The sequence below is a fragment of the Mirounga leonina genome, unplaced genomic scaffold, assembly GCF_011800145.1.
Source record: "Mirounga leonina isolate KUSES-001 unplaced genomic scaffold, KU_Mleo_1.0 Mir_166, whole genome shotgun sequence".
NCBI classification, from domain to species: domain Eukaryota; kingdom Metazoa; phylum Chordata; class Mammalia; order Carnivora; family Phocidae; genus Mirounga; species Mirounga leonina.
In genome coordinates, this window is record NW_023270418.1 from 32089262 (window position 1) to 32106219 (window position 16958).

Genomic DNA, 16958 nt, shown 5'->3' on the forward strand with positions numbered 1-16958 from the left:
TGGCCCTGGGGCACCTTTAAGTCTGCGGTCAATGGCTCACCTGTGCGTGGCCCTGGGGTCAGCCCGGTGGGAGAGCACCCCCTACCGGTCACAGATGACTCAGTCCTGAGCCTAACTTGGGTTTTGGGATTTCAGGTTGCCATGGAGAAAGGATGCTGTGTCTCCATGGAAACTAACCCCTTTGCTTAACTGAGGTTCTGGGGGTGGTTCTAACACGCGGCGCTGAACGGCTGGGGGGGGGTTGGTTGTGAGGTCGTCAGCACACGGTGCCGCCAGCTGCCTCCTACGCACACAGGCCCTGCCAGCCTGCCTTACCAATCCGCCAAGGGACTGGGGCAGGTGCAGACGTGACCCAGTCTCCCAGCCCAGAGCACATAGCTGCCTGCCCCACCCCAGGACACATGGTCTGCCTGTGCCACGTGTTGCTTCAGACTTGGCTCAGGAGCCCTTGGTCAGCCAGAGCTCACTCCCCCACCTCTGGGAGGTGTGGTGGGCGAGTCCCCCCTGCCCCTCCCGATACCCCAACTCAGAGTAGGTTGGCTCCTGCCCGGTAGTGAGGGGAGGTACCAGGGACTCCAGGAGAGCCCGCCTGACTCAGGCACTCCCCTGGGGAGCCCTGATTCTCTTGCAAGGTAAATCAGACACACACAAGTCACGCCAGAGTCCCAGGAGATTTTAATTCCAGTCCCTGCAATCTGGGAGACACCAAGAACCTCCTTGAGAAGACCCGGGGAGCCTGCCTTCTCACCTCCAACAACAGCCAGGAGAGACAGGCCCCCAAAATATAATGTCTGGCTCAGAGTTCCCACAGAGTGGGGCCCAGCTCACTGGCTCAGCAACTGGTCCAAGGACAGCAGGAAGGATGTTGCTTTGGCTTAAGATGAGCCACATCTTCTTTGTCTAGGAGGGCACCAAGGAGGCTGCCCTTTGGGAGGGGGAGGTGGTGCGCTCACTGGGGATGGAGGAGACAGTCTTGCCTGGCTAGGGCAGCTCTGGGCCACAGCTGTGCAGGCCCCCGAGGAGGGCAGAGGGGTCCGGACCAGCGACGGCTGGAGGGGAAGGTCCAGCAGCAGCACCGGGGAGCTGGCTGGACAGACCCCGAGGGGCTTGTCAGTCTGCCTTCCCACAGCAGGAAAATGCGAATCCTGGCTTTGCTGACAGCTGCCCGGAGGGGCCCCTTGGCTCTGAACAGCATGGTCATGGTCCTAAGGAAGATGCACTGCAGGTGAAAAGCTGAACCCAGAGGGGAACACCACTGCCTATGGGGGGCTGAGAGGAACAGCCTCAGGCTGGCCCAGGGCAGCTCTACATGGGCCCAGCATTCCAGCCCTCCCTGACCAGTCCCGGGTGCAGGGAGCTTCATCCCCCAGCCCCATCGACCTAGAGCTTCCCTACCCCACCCCGGCGGCTCCCACTCCCCAAACCATTCTAACTGGGGCCACTGATCTGACATAACCACTGCCTCTTTCTGGGCTCTTTTCCAGGACGCTGGGCTGGGGGAGGGGGTGGCAGGAGGCAGAACAACTCCCGTGGTTCTTACCATCTGCTTTTCTCTTCTGAGGGGACACAGCTGCCCTGGCCTGGGTGGGTAAGAAGAAAAGCCCCCCTTGAGAGCCTGCCTCCAGCTTGGCAAGTACCCTCCTCCACATCAGTTTCTCTGGGGTGGGGGCGCTGTTGGGTCAGTGCAGCATGGAGATGGGGGCGGCATAAGACCCTTTCTAGGCAAAGCTCTGATGTGGTCCCCTGACAGACACCAGGCCAGCCCAGCCCAGAACAGCTGCCTTCCCTCCCTCCCATCCCATCAAAACCTGCCCTGGAAGGAGGAAGGAGCTGACACAGATTAAAAGAACCCTCCTGCAGGGAAGCCTCAGGCCAGCGCCTGGGTGGCTCAGTAGGTTAAGCATCTGACTCTTGATTTCTGCTCAGGTCCAGATCTCAGGGTCATGAGATCGAGCCCCACATTAGGCTCTGTGCTAGGAGTGACCCCTACTTGGGATTCTCTCTCTCCCTCTGCATCCCGCCCCCCGCACCACTCGCACAAACACATTCTCTTCCTGTCTAAAAAAAGGGCAATGCCAGGGAACCTGGGCTAAAGGCAGGGGGTGCTGAGGGCTGAGCAGAGCTCCCAGGCCCTCAGGAAGCCCAGGCGTGGTGAGCCCACAGAGACCAAAGCTGGTGTCAGGGATGGGGACCTGCATGAGGGAAGCAGGGGCCCTGGCCCCACCTTTTTGATAGCCGTCCAGTCCTCCAGGATGTCGATCTCCTGCAGCATGTACACGATATAAGGACCTGCAATGGGGGTCAAGGAAGCAGGAAGCCCAGTGGAGGGGACAGGTGTCACAGCGGGGAGAGGGCTGAGGACCCAGGTTATAGCTCAGGTTCTGTCTCCTCCCTCTTGGCTCCCAGGTTCTTGGGGCAGGGCCTGTGGCCTCTCCATGAGTCCGTGGGGGATACTGAGTCTCACCCCTACCTCCCCTCGGCTCCCCCTCCCCCTCTCTCCAGTGTAAAGGTCAGGAGGTGAAAACCCAGCCCACCCACTCAGGGACCTTGCTCCCTCCACTCCCTGTCCCCTTCCTGTCCCTTCATCTGGCCCCTTCTACACACAGATTTCAGTCTCTTCCATCCTGGAGACAACCCTCCTTTGGTCTCCCACTCCCCTCCGGGGACCATCTGCTCTGTCCTCCTGGGCTCTGTACCTGATGTCTCCATGCCCTCACCTCCCATTCACCCTCAAGTCCTCGCAGCCCAGACACCTCCCTCCCTGCCTGACCCGACTGCCATCACTAGGTGGCCAGTGTCCTGAGAGTCTGAGGGCTGCAGAGTACCCGGGGGTGGGGGTGGAGGGTGTGCGGATTCCGTTCCAGTCTGTGCTGGGCGCTGCCAGGAGGGATGAGGGCTCAGCAGGCCCTGAGCTGAAGGGGCTCACGCCTAAGGTGGGGCAGGGGGCAACTACAGTATGGGATGTGGGTGCCCCAGTTTAGGCCACAGGGGTGCAGAGGAGAGAGAAGGCACTGCCATTGGGGAGAAACCAGGAGAGGCTTCACAGAGGAGGTAACATGTGAGACAAGCCCTGACCAGGCACAGATAGGCAGCACAGCTTTCCAAGAAGAGGGTGGAAAGCGAGAGCAGGCGGAGGAGGGGGTGGTGGTAGGAAAGTCTAGGACCTGTCGGGGATGTTGTGGGAAAGTCAGAAGAGCCTCGAAGAAGACTTCGCTCAGCAAGTTAGGGGGAGTCACTGAGTGGACACTTCCTATTTCTCTATGATCCACACGGCCCAGCAGAGACCCAGGGCGTCACAGAAAATTCCCGACAGTTGGATTTGCCTAATGTGTCTAGCGTGACTCTGCCTTCCATGTCCCTCTCCACCCCCGCCTCCCTTAACCCTGATGTCCTGCCCGGTTCAGGCTGCCCTGGGTGGAAGGATACCAGAAACGAGAGGAGCCTTCTTCCTCTTGCTGGCTGGCAGGGAGTCCCAGGTCTTTGCGCTGCTTCTGGCGTGCAGTTTGTCATCCCACCACTCTGTGCCCCCAGAGCCAGAGTCAGGATCAAGGTGCTGACCCTCCCAGGACACCCCGCCCTTGCAGCTGTGTCCCTCACAGGAGCCGGGCCAGCCCTTCCGCCTCCTCTCCCTCCCAGGGCGGTGGAGAGCACCCCGGGGGCCAGGGGCATGGAAGCTGAGGTCAGGGCCGGATGGCATGGTTGTGCGAGCCTGGGGGAGGGGTCCCTGTACTTTTGTCAGCCCTGTTTCTTCATCTGTTTAGTGGCCAGTGGGCCTCCCTAGGACCCCCTACGAACACAGGCACTGTGGACACAGGGGACTGTGGCTGTTGTAGGTGTGGGGGTGTCAGAATGGCACCTCCTGTTCTGGAAAGAGAGCAGGGGCCGAGGAGGGCAGGGGAACCCATTCTTGCCGAGCCTCCACTGCGCGCCAGGTCCTGGGCTGGGTCCTTTCTGTGCCTGGCTCCCTGTGGGCCCCACAGTGACCCCATGAAGCGGGCTCCCCGACATGCTCCCCGGGCAGGCAGAGCAGCAGACGGGGTGCCCACGGGGAGAGCGGCACCTAGGGCAGCCTCACCAGAGCTGATGTCCAGGCTCTGGCGGTCCTCCTCCAGCCTCTGGATCCGCTCCTGCAGCTCCCCCTGCAGGGTGTCGTAGAGCAGCAGCTTCTCACTCTGGAAGGGGCGGAGCCGCTCAGCAGGGCGGCGGGGACAAGCCACTTCCACTCGCCATCCCCCCGCCCCCCGCCCCAGCACCCAGTCACATTCACCTCCAGGTGCTGTTTGGCTCCCTGCAGCTCACACTCGTACTTGTTCCGGATCACGTCCAGACAGAAGCCCTTGTAGATCCCTACAGTGATTGGGAGGGGAGGGAGATGGGAAGCCCTGCTTGGCCAGGGACCCAGGTGTCCAAAAGGGGGAGCCAGGAGCAGGGCCGGTCAGGGCAGGGATGAGAAAAGCAGGGAGCAGAGAGCCAGGGGTTCTGGCAGAGGAAGAGGTAGGTGGCCTGGGGGCTGCCCTCGAGCACAGGACAGCCCACAGACCTGCCACCTGAATGCGGATCTTGAGGCTCCGCTGCAGCCCCCCCAGAGGCTCTGTGTACTCAGGTGCTCTCTCAGCCCCCACTTCCTCCAGCCGCACCCTCAGCTGACTCAGCCGTTCCCTGAACAACCTGGGAGGGAAAAGGCGTGTGTGTCTATCAAACACGTGGCCGAGCGCCCGGCGCTCCCCAACCCTTGACCACCCCTACCCCGCACCAGGCCGGCTGCCTCCTCACCCTGGGTGCCGGGAGACCCAGCCCTAGACGCCCCACGCTCACTTCTCCTTTAGCTCCGAGAACTGCTTCTCCAGGTCCAGCATCTCGTTGACGCACTCGCTGCGACGCCGCTCGTAGTCCTCATCGTCCATCTCTGGGACAAGAGGCCAGTCAGCGCTGGCTGAGGAGGAGCGGCCGGGCACCCGCGTGCGCCATGTGGGGGGCTCACCTGAGCTCTCCTCCTCTGACTCAGTCTGGCTGCCACTCCGCTCCTCCTCACTCTCTTCCTCCTCCCCATTCATCTCGGCAGCCGAATCGCCCTCTGCTTCCATCTCTTCTGTGTCTTTGCTTGGAGGCTGGACGGGCATCTGGGCTCTGGGAGAAGGAGGGGAGCCATCACTTATCACTGTCCTCAGTTCCGAGCAGGAAAGTGGCCATGCAGGGAGTCAAACCAGGCCCTGTCTGCGCATCTCCCAGAGGCCCGGGAGCCATGGAAATGCTCCCGTCCTGGGACATTGCTGGTGATCCCGATCTGGGGAATGCTGGCCAAGGCGACGGTCTGTAAGATGGGAAACAGCAAGGATGGGCTCCCCCACTGCCTCTGGGACTGGGCGCACACTTGTGAATGGGGCATTTAAGGCCCTGCACAGACTGAAGTACTGGGCCAGCGCCTTCACCCTACCATCTAAGGGTCAGTCCTTAAGTACACCAGTCCTTCCTCCTCTCCACCCCTTCCTGTTGATCCTTCCACCTGGAAGGCCCTCCACTTCTCTTCCTGAGAACACTCGGCAATCCTCTCGCTGTCTCGCTGTGCTCTGGGTCAACGCCCGTGTCCTTCTGCTTTCTCTGGAGCCTCATGCTACCAGTACCCCCTTCTCCACTGTTTCTCCAACGCTCCCTCTTGACAGCTCCTGCCCAGGAAACTTCAGATGTGTTCAGGTTATTGTTCCCCATTTAGAAATAGCAGAAACACAAAACCTCACCCTGTTCCACTAAACCACTCCCCATTTCCCACCTCACAGTGACACTTTTCAAGGCTCTGGCTGTTCCTATTCTTTCACCTCCCAGGTGTTCCATTCCATTTCTCTACGATTGCCCTCGGCTGACATGAATCATGTGGCGTTAGACGACCTCCTGGTGCCCAATGCCAGTATTCTTTAGTACTTCTCTTAGTTGACTTCTCGGCAACAATAAACACTATTAGTCATTCCTTCTTTTATTTACTCATCTAAGATTTATTAAAGACCTAATATATGCCAGATACCATCAGACACTACAGTAGAGACTGGGCATGAGGGGGCAGACAGTCTCTGACCTCAAGGAGTTTACAGCTTCCTGGGAGAGAGAGGCAGAGAAGCAGACCGTACTGTGGTGTGACAAGGGTTAAGAAGGGGGGGGGGCATATGGGAGAGGCATCTAACTGGAACCCGGAGCTTGCTCCAACAGTGAGGGCTTACAGAGAAAGATCCTTGCTGCAGCTGCAGCATGGAGGGCTCAGACAGATGAGCTGAGGTGGCCAGGGAGGGAACATTCCAAGCAGAGTGAATAGCATGTGCACACTCCAAAATGAGAGAAGGAGCAGGGGTGGGGGCACATGAGGCTAAGCCTCAGAGAGAAATCTGGGCTGCAGAGATCTGGTCATCGTTTAATATAGTTCTTCAGGCCTTGGGAGAGGGCGCAATGAGCAAGGCAGAATGTGTGGAGTGAGAAGAGGTCCATGATGGAACTCCCAGGGCCACCAAAGGGGCAGGTGACGAAAGCCCTGCAAAGGAGAAGGAAATCAGCAAGAGGCAGAGGAAGAGAAACTCAGTCGTGGGGAGAAAAAATTTCAAAAGGAAGGATGGTGACAGTGCTAAATGCTGCCAAGAGATCAATTAAGAGGAAGACTAGGGTGCCTGGGTGGCTCAGTTGGTTAAGCGACTGCCTTCAGCTCAGGTGATGATCCCAGGGTCCTGGGACTGAGTCCCGCAACGGGCTCCCTGCTCTGCAGGGAGCCTGCTTCTCCCTCTCCCACTCCCCCTGCTTGTGTTCCCTCTCTCGCTGTGTCTCTCTCTGTCAAATAAATAAATAAAATCTTAAAAAAAAAAAAAAAAAAAGAGGAAGACTAAACGGTCCTCCCAACAGTTAATCTTTCCGCCTCCTGCAGGCTTTGATTTCACTGTGATGTTCTTCCAACTTCTCTGGGCACGGTTCTGTAGTCTTTAGATCAGTGTAGACACCACTCTCTCCAGGAAGCCCTACTGTTTACATCTCCTCTCTATTTGCCCATCTTCACGTCTGTCTGTCCAAGCAGGCTGTAAGCCTCACCAGGGCAGGGAATCTGTACTTCACTCACCCAGCACAGTACTTAACTTCACGACTGGTGGCCGTGCAAATACAAACTAAACAAAGCACACTTTTTCAGGCAGGCTTTTACTTCCTGGTACCTTCCAGGGTACCCCAGGACCCTGTAGTGATTGCAAATCCAAAGTATTCTGTTACCTTTCCTTGCCACAATTCGAGTTGTGTAAAATAACTGGCTCACGGCGCAGCTTAGTCGCATTCCTCAAGGATTTCATCAATGATCTGAATCTGACCTGAAAACCTCAGTTCTCCAAACCAGCCTCATCTTTCCCATTCTCAAGCCCGAGTTCCTGCAGTTCCCAAAATTTGCAATTCCTCTTCGTTGTTAAATATATATATATATATATTTACTTTTGTCTCCAGCTGTCTCTGATTCTACTGAGTGAGCAAAATTAAATCACAACCTCCCCTCCTTACCCCGGGCGCAAAAAGAGGATAACCACCGCTACTCTGAGTGTTGTAAAGATCGCAAGGAGTAAAAGATGGAAAAGGAAATTGTAAGGCGCTGTACACAAGCAATTTATATTTTTAGAAAGTCAGCATTTCGAGGGCAGACCTCTACGGAAGGCCGATTCTTCTCCCTCGAGAAAGCCAATCCAGACCCCTGCGCAGCGCTACGCGCCAGGACCCTCCCGCCCCGTTCCACTCGCGTCTGCGCCGGCGCCGCGGGCGGGGGGAGTCGCCGGCTCTTCGGCGGCCAGCAGGGGCCCCGCGGCGCCGCACGCGTCCGGCCGGTTAGGTCTCCGCTTCGGCCCTCGCTGGGCCAGCTCCGGCCGACTGGCCAGAGACGCCGAACCAGGTGCCCTGAGGAGCGTTACGCACCGCGGGGAGGGGGGCCTCCGAGTTGACGTCTGAAACTCCCTGAGAGGTGCCCGCGTCTGCCGGGCTCCCGGAAACGTCGCGCCCGTCCCTCTACTCCGGGAGGCGGGGCCCGCCGCACTTCCGCATACGTCATCAGGAGGCGCCCGTGGTGGAGAGCACAATTGGCCAGTTGGGGCGAGGCATGCTGGGATACCGCGAGGTCGGTCTCCATAGCAACCGGCCGACATTCACGCAGGCCTTCAGCTGGTGGAAAAGACCCTAGTGGTTTCCTTGCTTTGCGGTCGGCTCCCTTTGGGCCGCAGCTACCTCCTTTCCCCCGTCCCCCCCGCCCCTCGTGTTCAAGGGAAGAAGCCACGACCCCACCCCCTGCCCTCCAGGTTCAGGAGAGTCACGGAGCCAGCTGTAGGTGTGAACACTCATTTATTTACACATGGTCGTTGGTAGGCAAATAACCCAGCCCAACCTATTTGAGGACACAGATCTGGCCGAGAATCTGCAGACCCTTCCTTTCTCCAAAGCTCCCAGGAAGTTTAGGCTTCTGCCCAAAAGCTAAGAACTAAATTCAACGCCTTCACCTGACTTCTTTCCAAAAGGTCCCATTTTGTTAAGTACTCCGACTTCTCAGTTCCGCCCCGTTCATACTTTTCGCTCTCCTACTGCCCACCCACCCCAGATTGTTAATAATAATAACAATAATACTGTAATAATATTAATAATACTTCACATTTGTACGAAGCTTACAGAATGTGTTCACATATAGCATCTCATCTGAGCCTCCCAACAGTTCTGTGAGGTAGGTATTTTCACCTCCCTTTTTACAGACGGGATAACTGAGGCTCAGAGAGGAAATGGGATTTGCTCAAGGCCACACAGCGAGTTTGTGGTAAAGCTAGGACTTGATCCCAGCACCCCATATTCAAGTCCAGTGTTCCAACACCACAGCTACCACTGTAAAGTGGAGCGACATTTCTTACCCCTGTCAGGCCCGAGGGACGGCCTAAGGAGGGAAGAGGCTGAGACTTCTCTGACTAGGGGAGGGAAGGGCTCAGCAGTGACGAGGGGAGTCGGGGTACTTGGCCTTCAACTCCTGTTTGAACTGGCGGTAAAGGATCTTATTGTGCTGATTTTCGGCCTCCTTTTGGGGATGGAACTTCAACGCTTCCTTGAAGCCCTTATGAACCAGGAAACCTTCGTTCAGCACCTCGAAATCAAATCCTGCCACGTGCAGCTCACAGGCCTGTTGGAGGAGAGACAGGTCAGTGAAGTTGGATGAGACTGCTAGGGCCGAGACTGACATCCCTAAAGCCTCTCTCCAGCATCCCCACTCCTCTGGAAGCATCCTGGATCTTCCACACCATCCAACCACTTCGTGAACTGTGACTGTTCTGCCTCATTGCCTCCTTTCCATCCAGGACCACTCATAGCTCCCAGAGCCCACCACTCCTCCTGCCCCATTTCCCATGCCCTCTCCCTGGGCACCTGGCTGATGCGATTGAAGCCATACTGGCGAAAGCGCTCGTCGAAAGTGGGCACCTTGCCTCCGGCCACGTAGAATGGTTCCCAGGGGTCCTGCCAGGGCACCACATAGGCAGGCCTCAGCAAGCTCTCTTCTGGCAGGTTGACCCAGCGGGAGTAGTTGGTGGGCGCCTGGCAGGGCGTGCACAGCCCATAATAGAAGGGCCGCACCTCGCCCACTTGGTAGAGCTGCAACAGCTCGTTCTTGTTCGTGGGCATACGGCGGGCTCGGCGGATCTCAAAGGCAGGCACCACCAGTGCTGTGCCTGCCCACTGCTTGCTCTGATCCAGCATTTCCCGCAGGCCCCTCCACAGCCCCTCGCTGGGCACCATGTCCACGTCGATTACCAGGGCATAGTTGGCCCCCTCACGAGCCAGATTCCTCAGCAGATTATTGGGATAGGAGACATTGGTGCCCAGCGCATAATTGATCCCGGGCTGGGCCACCCTGGCTAGCTTGTCAAAGACCTCCTGGCAGGACCGCAGCAGGGCAAACTCCCCCGGCTCCCGGGGATCGGGCACAGCGGCCTCATAGCGCGAGGGGCACACAAGGTGCATGGCGACCCTGGCGCGCATATCGGGGCAGTGGCTGCTCAGCGCGTAGGTCAGCACCGTGGCTAGCTGCGCCTCCTCCTTGGTGGCCGCGAACACCGACACGGAGAGCGGGCCCTCCCAGCGCTCCAACAGGCCCGACAGGTGCAGCAGGTTGTCCACGCTGGCGTGCGTGGCCAGGATCACGTCATTGGGGTCCATGGTGGTCTTCAGTAGGCCCCTGTAGACGCGGTAGTCGCCACTGGCGTCCAGGACGCCTCCAGAGGCCAGAGCGGTGCGGAGCTGCGCCTTGACCTGGTCCACGGACCGCGGGGACGGGGGAAAGAACTCGAAATACTGGTCTTGCTCCTCCTGCCCGTGTAGCCCGGACAGCAGCGACAGGTAGAGCAGCTGCAGCATCGCCACCAGCATTAGCGCGGCCAGAAGCAGCTGGTAGAAGGCGCACCGGATGGCGTAGGACATCTGCATGGCTCTCGGGGCTCCGAGCGCGCAGCAGGGACCACCGGGCCGCAGCCTTTGCCAGCCGCCGCAAGCCCGGATTTACTGCAGCCTGCCGAGCGCAGCCGAAGCGAGCCGAGGCGAGCCGAGCCCCGCGCAGCTTCCCCGCCCGAGCTGGCCTTGGGGCGCGCCAGCTCGCCCCCTGCGCGCGAGGAGGAGCTACTGCATGCACGGCCGTGCCGCGCTCTGCAAACCCCGAAAGTGCCCGCGGCCGCGCCTGCCGTGTTCCCGGGGCTACGCGCACCCCTCCCTCCCGATCAGTGTGCGACCCCCTGGACCAGGCGCGTCCTGAAACACCCGCGCGCTCGCCCCCGTCTTAGGGAGGGGAAACCGTGGCAGAACTCTGGTTGCAGCTTGGTGAAGGATGGCGCGGGTTCGCGGCTGCGGAGGGCGGGAAGGAACACAAAAAGTCCCTTTCTTTCCGCTGTCTCTCCCTCGGTCAGGTCCTGTGAAAGTCACACCGAAGAATGGATCGGGGGGGTGGGGCGCCAGAAGGTGCGGGGAGATGAGAGATAAGGGCATATGGAAAGGGGCGCTCTACGTGGGACGAGGTGGCCGAGTGGTTAAGGCGATGGACTGCTAATCCATTGTGCTTTGCACGCGTGGGTTCGAATCCCATCCTCGTCGGTCGTGTTTTACACGAGGTGAGGGGGTGTACTTTTCTGCCTCCCGAGGAAGAGGGCCCAGGGCTCAGTGGCACGTAGAAGAACCGAATTGGAATTCTGCCTGATGCCAAATGCGGAGCCAATATATTCCCTGCGGTAATTAGAGAAACCCCCTCAGGAAGTGGTGGAATTTGGTAGTGCTGTGATGTTTGATCACTGAAATCATTACTCTATTCAGCCCACTGATTCCCTCCCCCTAGCAGTTCTCCCAGGGGGAGACCTTCTGTCCAACCCCCCACCCCCTACCCCCCAACATACACACACATTTAAGCAGGAGGTCTAGAATATTCTAACACCAGCCAACGTATACAGAAAGCGCTTAATAAGTGCTTGTAGAATAATTGATCCATGGGCACTTTAGAAGAAGAGAGGCTGTGGGGAAGGGCAGCTACTTCGACAGCTAAATCAGTTATATGTGATAACTATTTGAGCTCTGTGAATCTTGGGAAGGTGGTTTGGGGCAGACTGGGAAGAGCTTCCAATTGCTAGGGCAAGTTTTGCCCTCATCTTCATAGGCTGTAGGAAGCCAAGGTTGTTCTGTTTGTTTGTTTGTTTTAAAGCAGTTTTTTGTTTGTTTGTTTGTTTTGTTTTTTAAGAGAGAGAGAGAGAGCACAAGGAGGGGGGAGGGACAGAGGGAGAAGCAGACTCCCCACTGAACAGGGAGCCCACGGAGGGGCTCAATCCCAGGTCCCTGGGATCATGACCTGAACCAAAGGCAGATGCTTAAGCGACTGAGCCACCCAGGTGCCCCAGGAAGTCAAGGTTGTTGAATTGAAGAGTGACCAGGAGACCTCTATTCTGCAGCCCCAGCAATACCACATACTGAGCACTGCTCTGCGCTGGGGGCTGTGTTAGGCACGGGGGATGAAGCCTTGCAGGAGACTTGACAGGTGCTATCCTTGAAGGTTTTCACTGGTGACCTGTGCTGGTGAGAGGAGAAAAATATGTGAAAACCCTTTTAGCACAGTCCTGGCAAACTGGAGGTGCAGACGTCAGATTTGGTGCTATCAGGGTCATCTTTGACTTGCTCAGTGTTGAAACTAACAATTTTGAATCACGTTAGTTGTTGGCTTTGGTGAATCAGGAGATTTCACATAAAATCCACATTTCCAACTTTTAAATTCTGAGAGATCTGGCAATGCCAGGCCTGCGTTTCCGCAGGGTGACAATTGGCTGGAACATAAAGAGTAGCTCACCCTTTGCAAATAGTTTTCTCTTGGCCAAGGTTTCAACACTACCCCTTCCCTGTTCCCCCTGGCCCCTGGGCATCTGAGTCTCATCTGCAGCACTCACACGATACCTCCCTCGGTCTGCCCAGGCACCTGCTCGCAGCGTCTTCTGCCTCCCACACACTACAGTGCTAGCCACATAGCCGGCATCAGTGTGTGTCTGTTGATGAGTGAATAAGAAGCTTCCGAAGTATCCCCAGTGGTCGTAGCTTGAGGGGAGACTGGAAAGTAGTGATGGCCTCACCGAGGTGTCAAGATCAAGGAAAGCTACATGGAAGGTCCTGCCTGTTATTTGTGCAGGAGGGCCTGGCTGGGGAGCGACACTGGCTGGGATGGAGTGGAGCATAAGAGATTCAAAGACCAGAGTTGGGGGCACTTGGGTGACTCATTTAGTTAAGCATCTGCCTTTGGGTCATGATCCTGGGGTCCTGGGATCAAGCGCCACATTAGGCTCTCTGCTCGGTGGAGAGCCTCCTTCTCCCTCTCCCTCTGCCTGCTGTTCCCCCCTGCTTGTGCCCATTCTCTCTCTCTCTGTCAAATAAATAAATAAAATTAAAAAAAAAAGAACAGAGTTGAAAACCATTAATAAGGGGTCTGCTTTCCACATACCTTACCCTCTGCATCTCTTCTACCTGGCCATTCCTGATTTATATTTTTTTGTACTAAATCTGTAATCCAGCGAGTAAAATCGTTCCCTGAGTGCTGTGATTTGCTGTCGCAAATTAATAGAATCCAGTGAGGGGGCTGCTGAACCTCTGATGTATAGCCAGTCGGTCAGGAGCACAGATATCTGAAGGGGGGGCTGTCTTGTGGGACTGAGCCAGGAAGATGTGGGACCTGATGCTGTCTCCAGGTAGATGGTGTCAGAATTGAGTTGTGTTGGAGGACCCTCAGGTGGTGTCAGAGGGTTGCTTGGTGTGGGGGGAAAACCCACACATCAGAATTGGTATCAGAATTGTGTGTATAGAAATACAACTGAATTTTGTATGTTGATCTTGAATCCTCCAATTCTGCTGAATTTGTTTATTAGCTCTGTGTGTGTGTATGTGTGTGTATTCTTTAGGATTTTTTTTTCTGTATGTGTATGTATTATATCATCTGTGAATATGGATGGTTTTGCTTCTTCCTTTCCAATTTGGATACCTTTTATTTCTCTTTCTTGCCAAATTGCTATAGTTAGGACTTGCAGTGCAAAGTTGAGCAGATGAAATGGTAAAAGTGGGCCCTTTCCTGATCTTAGGGAGAGGTTGTCAGTCTTTCATCATCAAATATGACATTAGTCGTGGATTCTTCATAAATGTGCGTCATCAGGTTGAGGAAATTCCCATCTATTCCTTGCTTGTTGGGTGTTTTTATCTTGAAATGGTGCTGGGTTTTGTCAGATGTTTTTTCTGCATCAGTGGGGATGACCATGTGGCTTTTCCCCTTCATTCTATTAATGTGGTGTATTACATTAATTGTTTTCTGTATGTTGAACCACTGCATTCTGGAGTAGATCCCGCTTGGTCATGGTACATAATCCCTTTAATGAGCTGCTGGGTTCCGTTTGCTAGCATTTTGTTGAGATTTTTACATCTATATTCATAAGAGATATTGATTATTAAGTTTTCTTGTGATGTCTTTGTCTGGCTTTAGCATTAGGATAGTGTTGGTCTCATAGAATGAGTTAGGAAATGTTCCTCCCTCTTGTATTTTTTGGAAGAGCTTGAAAGGATTGGTGTTCATTCTTCATTTTCTTTTTGAAGATTTTATTTATTTTTTGACAGAGAGAGACAGCGAGAGAGGGAACACAAGCAGGGGGAGTGGGAGAGGGAGAAGCAGGCTTCCCGCTGAGCAGGGAGCCCAATGCAGGGCTCGATCCCAGGACCCCGGGATCATGACCTGAGCCAAAGGCAGATGCCTAATGACTGAGCCACCCAGGCACCCCTGTTCTTTATTATTATTTTTTAAAAGACTTTATTTGAGAGAGAGAGAGAGAGAATGAGTAGGTGGAAGGAGAAGTAGACTCCTCACTGAGCAGGGAAGCCTGACAGGAGACTCGATCCCAGGTCCTTGGGATCATGACTTGAGCCAAAGGCAGGTGCTTAGCCAGCTGAGCCACCCAGGCACTCTGGTGTTCATTCTTTAAATGATTGGTAGAATTAGCCTGTGAAGTCACCTGGTCCTGGAATTTTCTTTGTTGGGACATTTCTGATTATTGATTCAATCTTGTTATTTGTTCTAAGTATGTTCATACTTCCTATTTCTTCTTGAATCAGTTTTGGTAGTTTGTGTGTTTCTAGGATTTGTTAATTTCATCTAGGTTTCTCATTTGTCCGTGTACAACTGTTCATAGTATTCTCTTATAATCCTTTTTATTTCTGTATAATCAACAGTAATGGCCCCACCTTCGTTTTTGATTTTAATAATTTTAAGGTCCTCTCTCTCTTTTTCTTAGTCTAGTCAAAAATTTGTCAATTTTGTTGATTGTTTCAAATAACCAACTTTTAGTTTCATTGATTTTCTGTTTTCTGTTCTGCACTGTGTTTCCCTCCACCTAATATTTATTTTATATTTCCTTCTGCTAGCTATGGGCTTAATTTGCTCTTCTTTTTCTAATTGCTTGAGGTGTAAAGTTAGATTACTGATTTGAGACCCTTCTTCCTTTTTTCTTTTTTTTAAAGTAATGTCTACCCAGTGGGGCTTGAACTCAGGACCCTGAGATCAAGAGCTTCAGGCTCCATCGACTGAGCCAGCCAGGTGTCCCCTTTCTTCCTCTTTAATGTAAGCATTTACACCTACAGATTTCCTCTCAGCACTGTTCCAGCTGCATCCCATAAATTTCAGTGTGTTGTGTTTTCATTTTCTTTTGTAACTCAAAGCATTTTCTAATTTCTCTTTTGATTGATTGATTGATTTCTTTCTTTTGAGGGGGGATTTTAAAGGTAGTTATTTTATTTTTTACAGCAAAATAACTGCAAATTAATCATAGAACATAGTATACATTGTGTAGATTCTCTTTTTTTTTAAGTATTGAAGTATTGTACGTTGTATACTGACATACAATATATTAGTTTCAGGTGAACAACATAGTGATTCCACAGTAATCCATTCACCACTTGTCACCACACAATGTTATAACAATATTCTCTTTTTTAAATTTTAAATATATTTTTAAAAGATTTTATTTATTCATTTGAGAGGAGAGAAAGAGACAAAGAGAGCACAAGCAGGGGGAGAGGCAGAGGGAGAAGGAGAAACAGACTCCCTGCTGAGCAGGGAACCCCATGCAGGGCTCGATCCCAAGACCTGGAGATCATGACCTGAGCCAAAGGCAGATGCTTAACTGACTGAGCCACCCAGGTGCCCCAGTGTTATAACAGTATTCTTTTTTTTTTTTTTTAAAGATTTTATCTATTTGACAGAGACACAGCAAGAGAGGGAACACAAGTAGGGGGAGTGGGAGAGGGAGAAGCAGGCTTCCCGCGGAGCAGGGAGCCCGATGCGGGGCTCGATCCCAGGACCCTGGGATCATGACCTGAGCCGAAGGCAGACGCTTAACCATCTGAGCCACCCAGGTGTCCCTAGATCTCATTCTTTTTTATGGCTGAGTAATATTTCAGTGTGTGTATGTGTGCGTGTGTGTGCGCACTTTATCCATTGTATCAGTGGACACTTGGGCTGCTTCCATATCTTTTGACTTCTTTTTTAACCCATTAATTCAGAATGTGTTAATTGGTACATATTTGGGAAGTGCCCACTTTTTGTTATAGATTTCTAGTTTCATTCCATTGTGATTGGAAAAGATAGTTTGTAAGATTTCAATCTTTTAAAATGTAGTGCAGTTTTGTTTGGTGTCCTAATTGATGATCTATCTTGGGAGATGTTCCTTGGGCACTCGAGAAGGAGGTACATACCTTCTGCTGTTTGTAGGTGAGTGTTCTGTGTCTGCTTGGCCTAATTGGTTTATGGTGTGCTCAGGTCCTCTGTGTCCTTGCTGATCTTCTGTCTGGTTTTCTCCTTCATTGAAAGTGGGGTATAGGGGCGCCTGGGTGGCTCAGTCCTTAAGCGTCTGCCTTCGGCCCAGGTCATGATCCTGGGGTCCTGGGATCGAGCCCTGCACTGGGCTCCCTGCTCACCAGGAGGCCTGCTTCTTTGTCTCCCACTCCCCCTGCTTGTGTTCCTGCTCTTGCTGTCTCTGTCAAATAAATAAAATCTTAAAAAAAAAAAAAAAAGAAAGTGGGGTATTGACGTGTCTAACTATTTTTGTAGAAATGTGTATTTCTCCTTCACATTTGTCCATTTTTGCTTCATATTCTTTTTAGGATTGTGTTGTTAGGTATGCATATGTTTATAGTTATTATATCCTTTTATGAATATATAACATCCTCCTTTGTCTCTTAAATAATTCTTGACGTGAAGTCTATTTTCTCTGATACTAGTATATTTACCCTGGCTGTCTTTTGGTTACTACTGGCATGGAATACCTTTTCCCATTCTTTCATTTTCAGTTTATTTGTGTTTTTTGCTCTAAAGGGAGTTTCTGGTAGACAGCATACAGTCGCATCATTTTTAATCCATCTGACAACCTCTGCCTTTTAAC

The 16958-nt window shown here is 53.5% G+C and overlaps 2 protein-coding genes and 1 non-coding gene across 4 annotated transcripts; 1 reads left to right on the forward strand and 2 right to left on the reverse strand.

Annotated features, from left to right (window-relative positions):
* Positions 1-657: 657 nt before the first annotated feature.
* Positions 658-8045, reverse strand: BRMS1 (BRMS1 transcriptional repressor and anoikis regulator). Its single transcript, XM_035013322.1, has 10 exons — positions 7918-8045; positions 4982-5127; positions 4816-4906; positions 4541-4668; positions 4268-4347; positions 4076-4172; positions 3427-3519; positions 2225-2289; positions 1541-1580; positions 658-1205 (listed from the first exon to the last, which is right to left on the reverse strand). The coding sequence occupies exons 2-10, from the start codon at positions 5118-5120 to the stop codon at positions 1198-1200; spliced, it is 741 nt and encodes a 246-aa protein (XP_034869213.1). The 5' UTR covers positions 5121-5127; positions 7918-8045; the 3' UTR covers positions 658-1197.
* Positions 8046-8320: 275 nt separating this feature from the next.
* B4GAT1 (beta-1,4-glucuronyltransferase 1) lies at positions 8321-10562 on the reverse strand. 2 transcript variants are annotated; one of them, XM_035013321.1, is made up of 2 exons: positions 9451-10562; positions 8321-9154 (listed from the first exon to the last, which is right to left on the reverse strand). In XM_035013321.1, exons 1-2 carry the CDS (start codon positions 10450-10452, stop codon positions 8963-8965), a joined length of 1194 nt encoding a protein of 397 aa, XP_034869212.1. In that variant the 5' UTR covers positions 10453-10562; the 3' UTR covers positions 8321-8962. The 2 variants fall into 2 exon arrangements, with proteins under 2 accessions (XP_034869212.1, XP_034869211.1); XM_035013320.1 differs by having other exon boundaries at positions 9397-10555.
* Positions 10563-11027: 465 nt separating this feature from the next.
* TRNAS-GCU lies at positions 11028-11109 on the forward strand. Its single transcript has one exon. It is a non-coding gene; the product is annotated as a tRNA-Ser (tRNA).
* Positions 11110-16958: the final 5849 nt, after the last annotated feature.

Excerpts from the sequence above, each read along its gene's own strand:
- BRMS1 (XM_035013322.1), bottom strand. The coding sequence starts at position 5,120 with ATGCCCGTCCAGCCTCCAAGCAAAGACACAGAAGAGATGGAAGCAGAG. Across the intron at positions 4,907-4,981 it reads GTCAGAGGAGGAGAGCTCAG|AGATGGACGATGAGGACTAC; the intron begins GTGAGCCCCCCA and ends CTCTTGTCCCAG. Across the intron at positions 2,290-3,426 it reads GAAGGCTCCTCTCGTTTCTG|GTCCTTATATCGTGTACATG; the intron begins GTATCCTTCCAC and ends CCCCCATTGCAG.
- B4GAT1 (XM_035013320.1), bottom strand. The coding sequence starts at position 10,452 with ATGCAGATGTCCTACGCCATCCGGTGCGCCTTCTACCAGCTGCTTCTG. Across the intron at positions 9,155-9,396 it reads GCTTCAATCGCATCAGCCAG|GCCTGTGAGCTGCACGTGGC; the intron begins GTGCCCAGGGAG and ends CTCCTCCAACAG.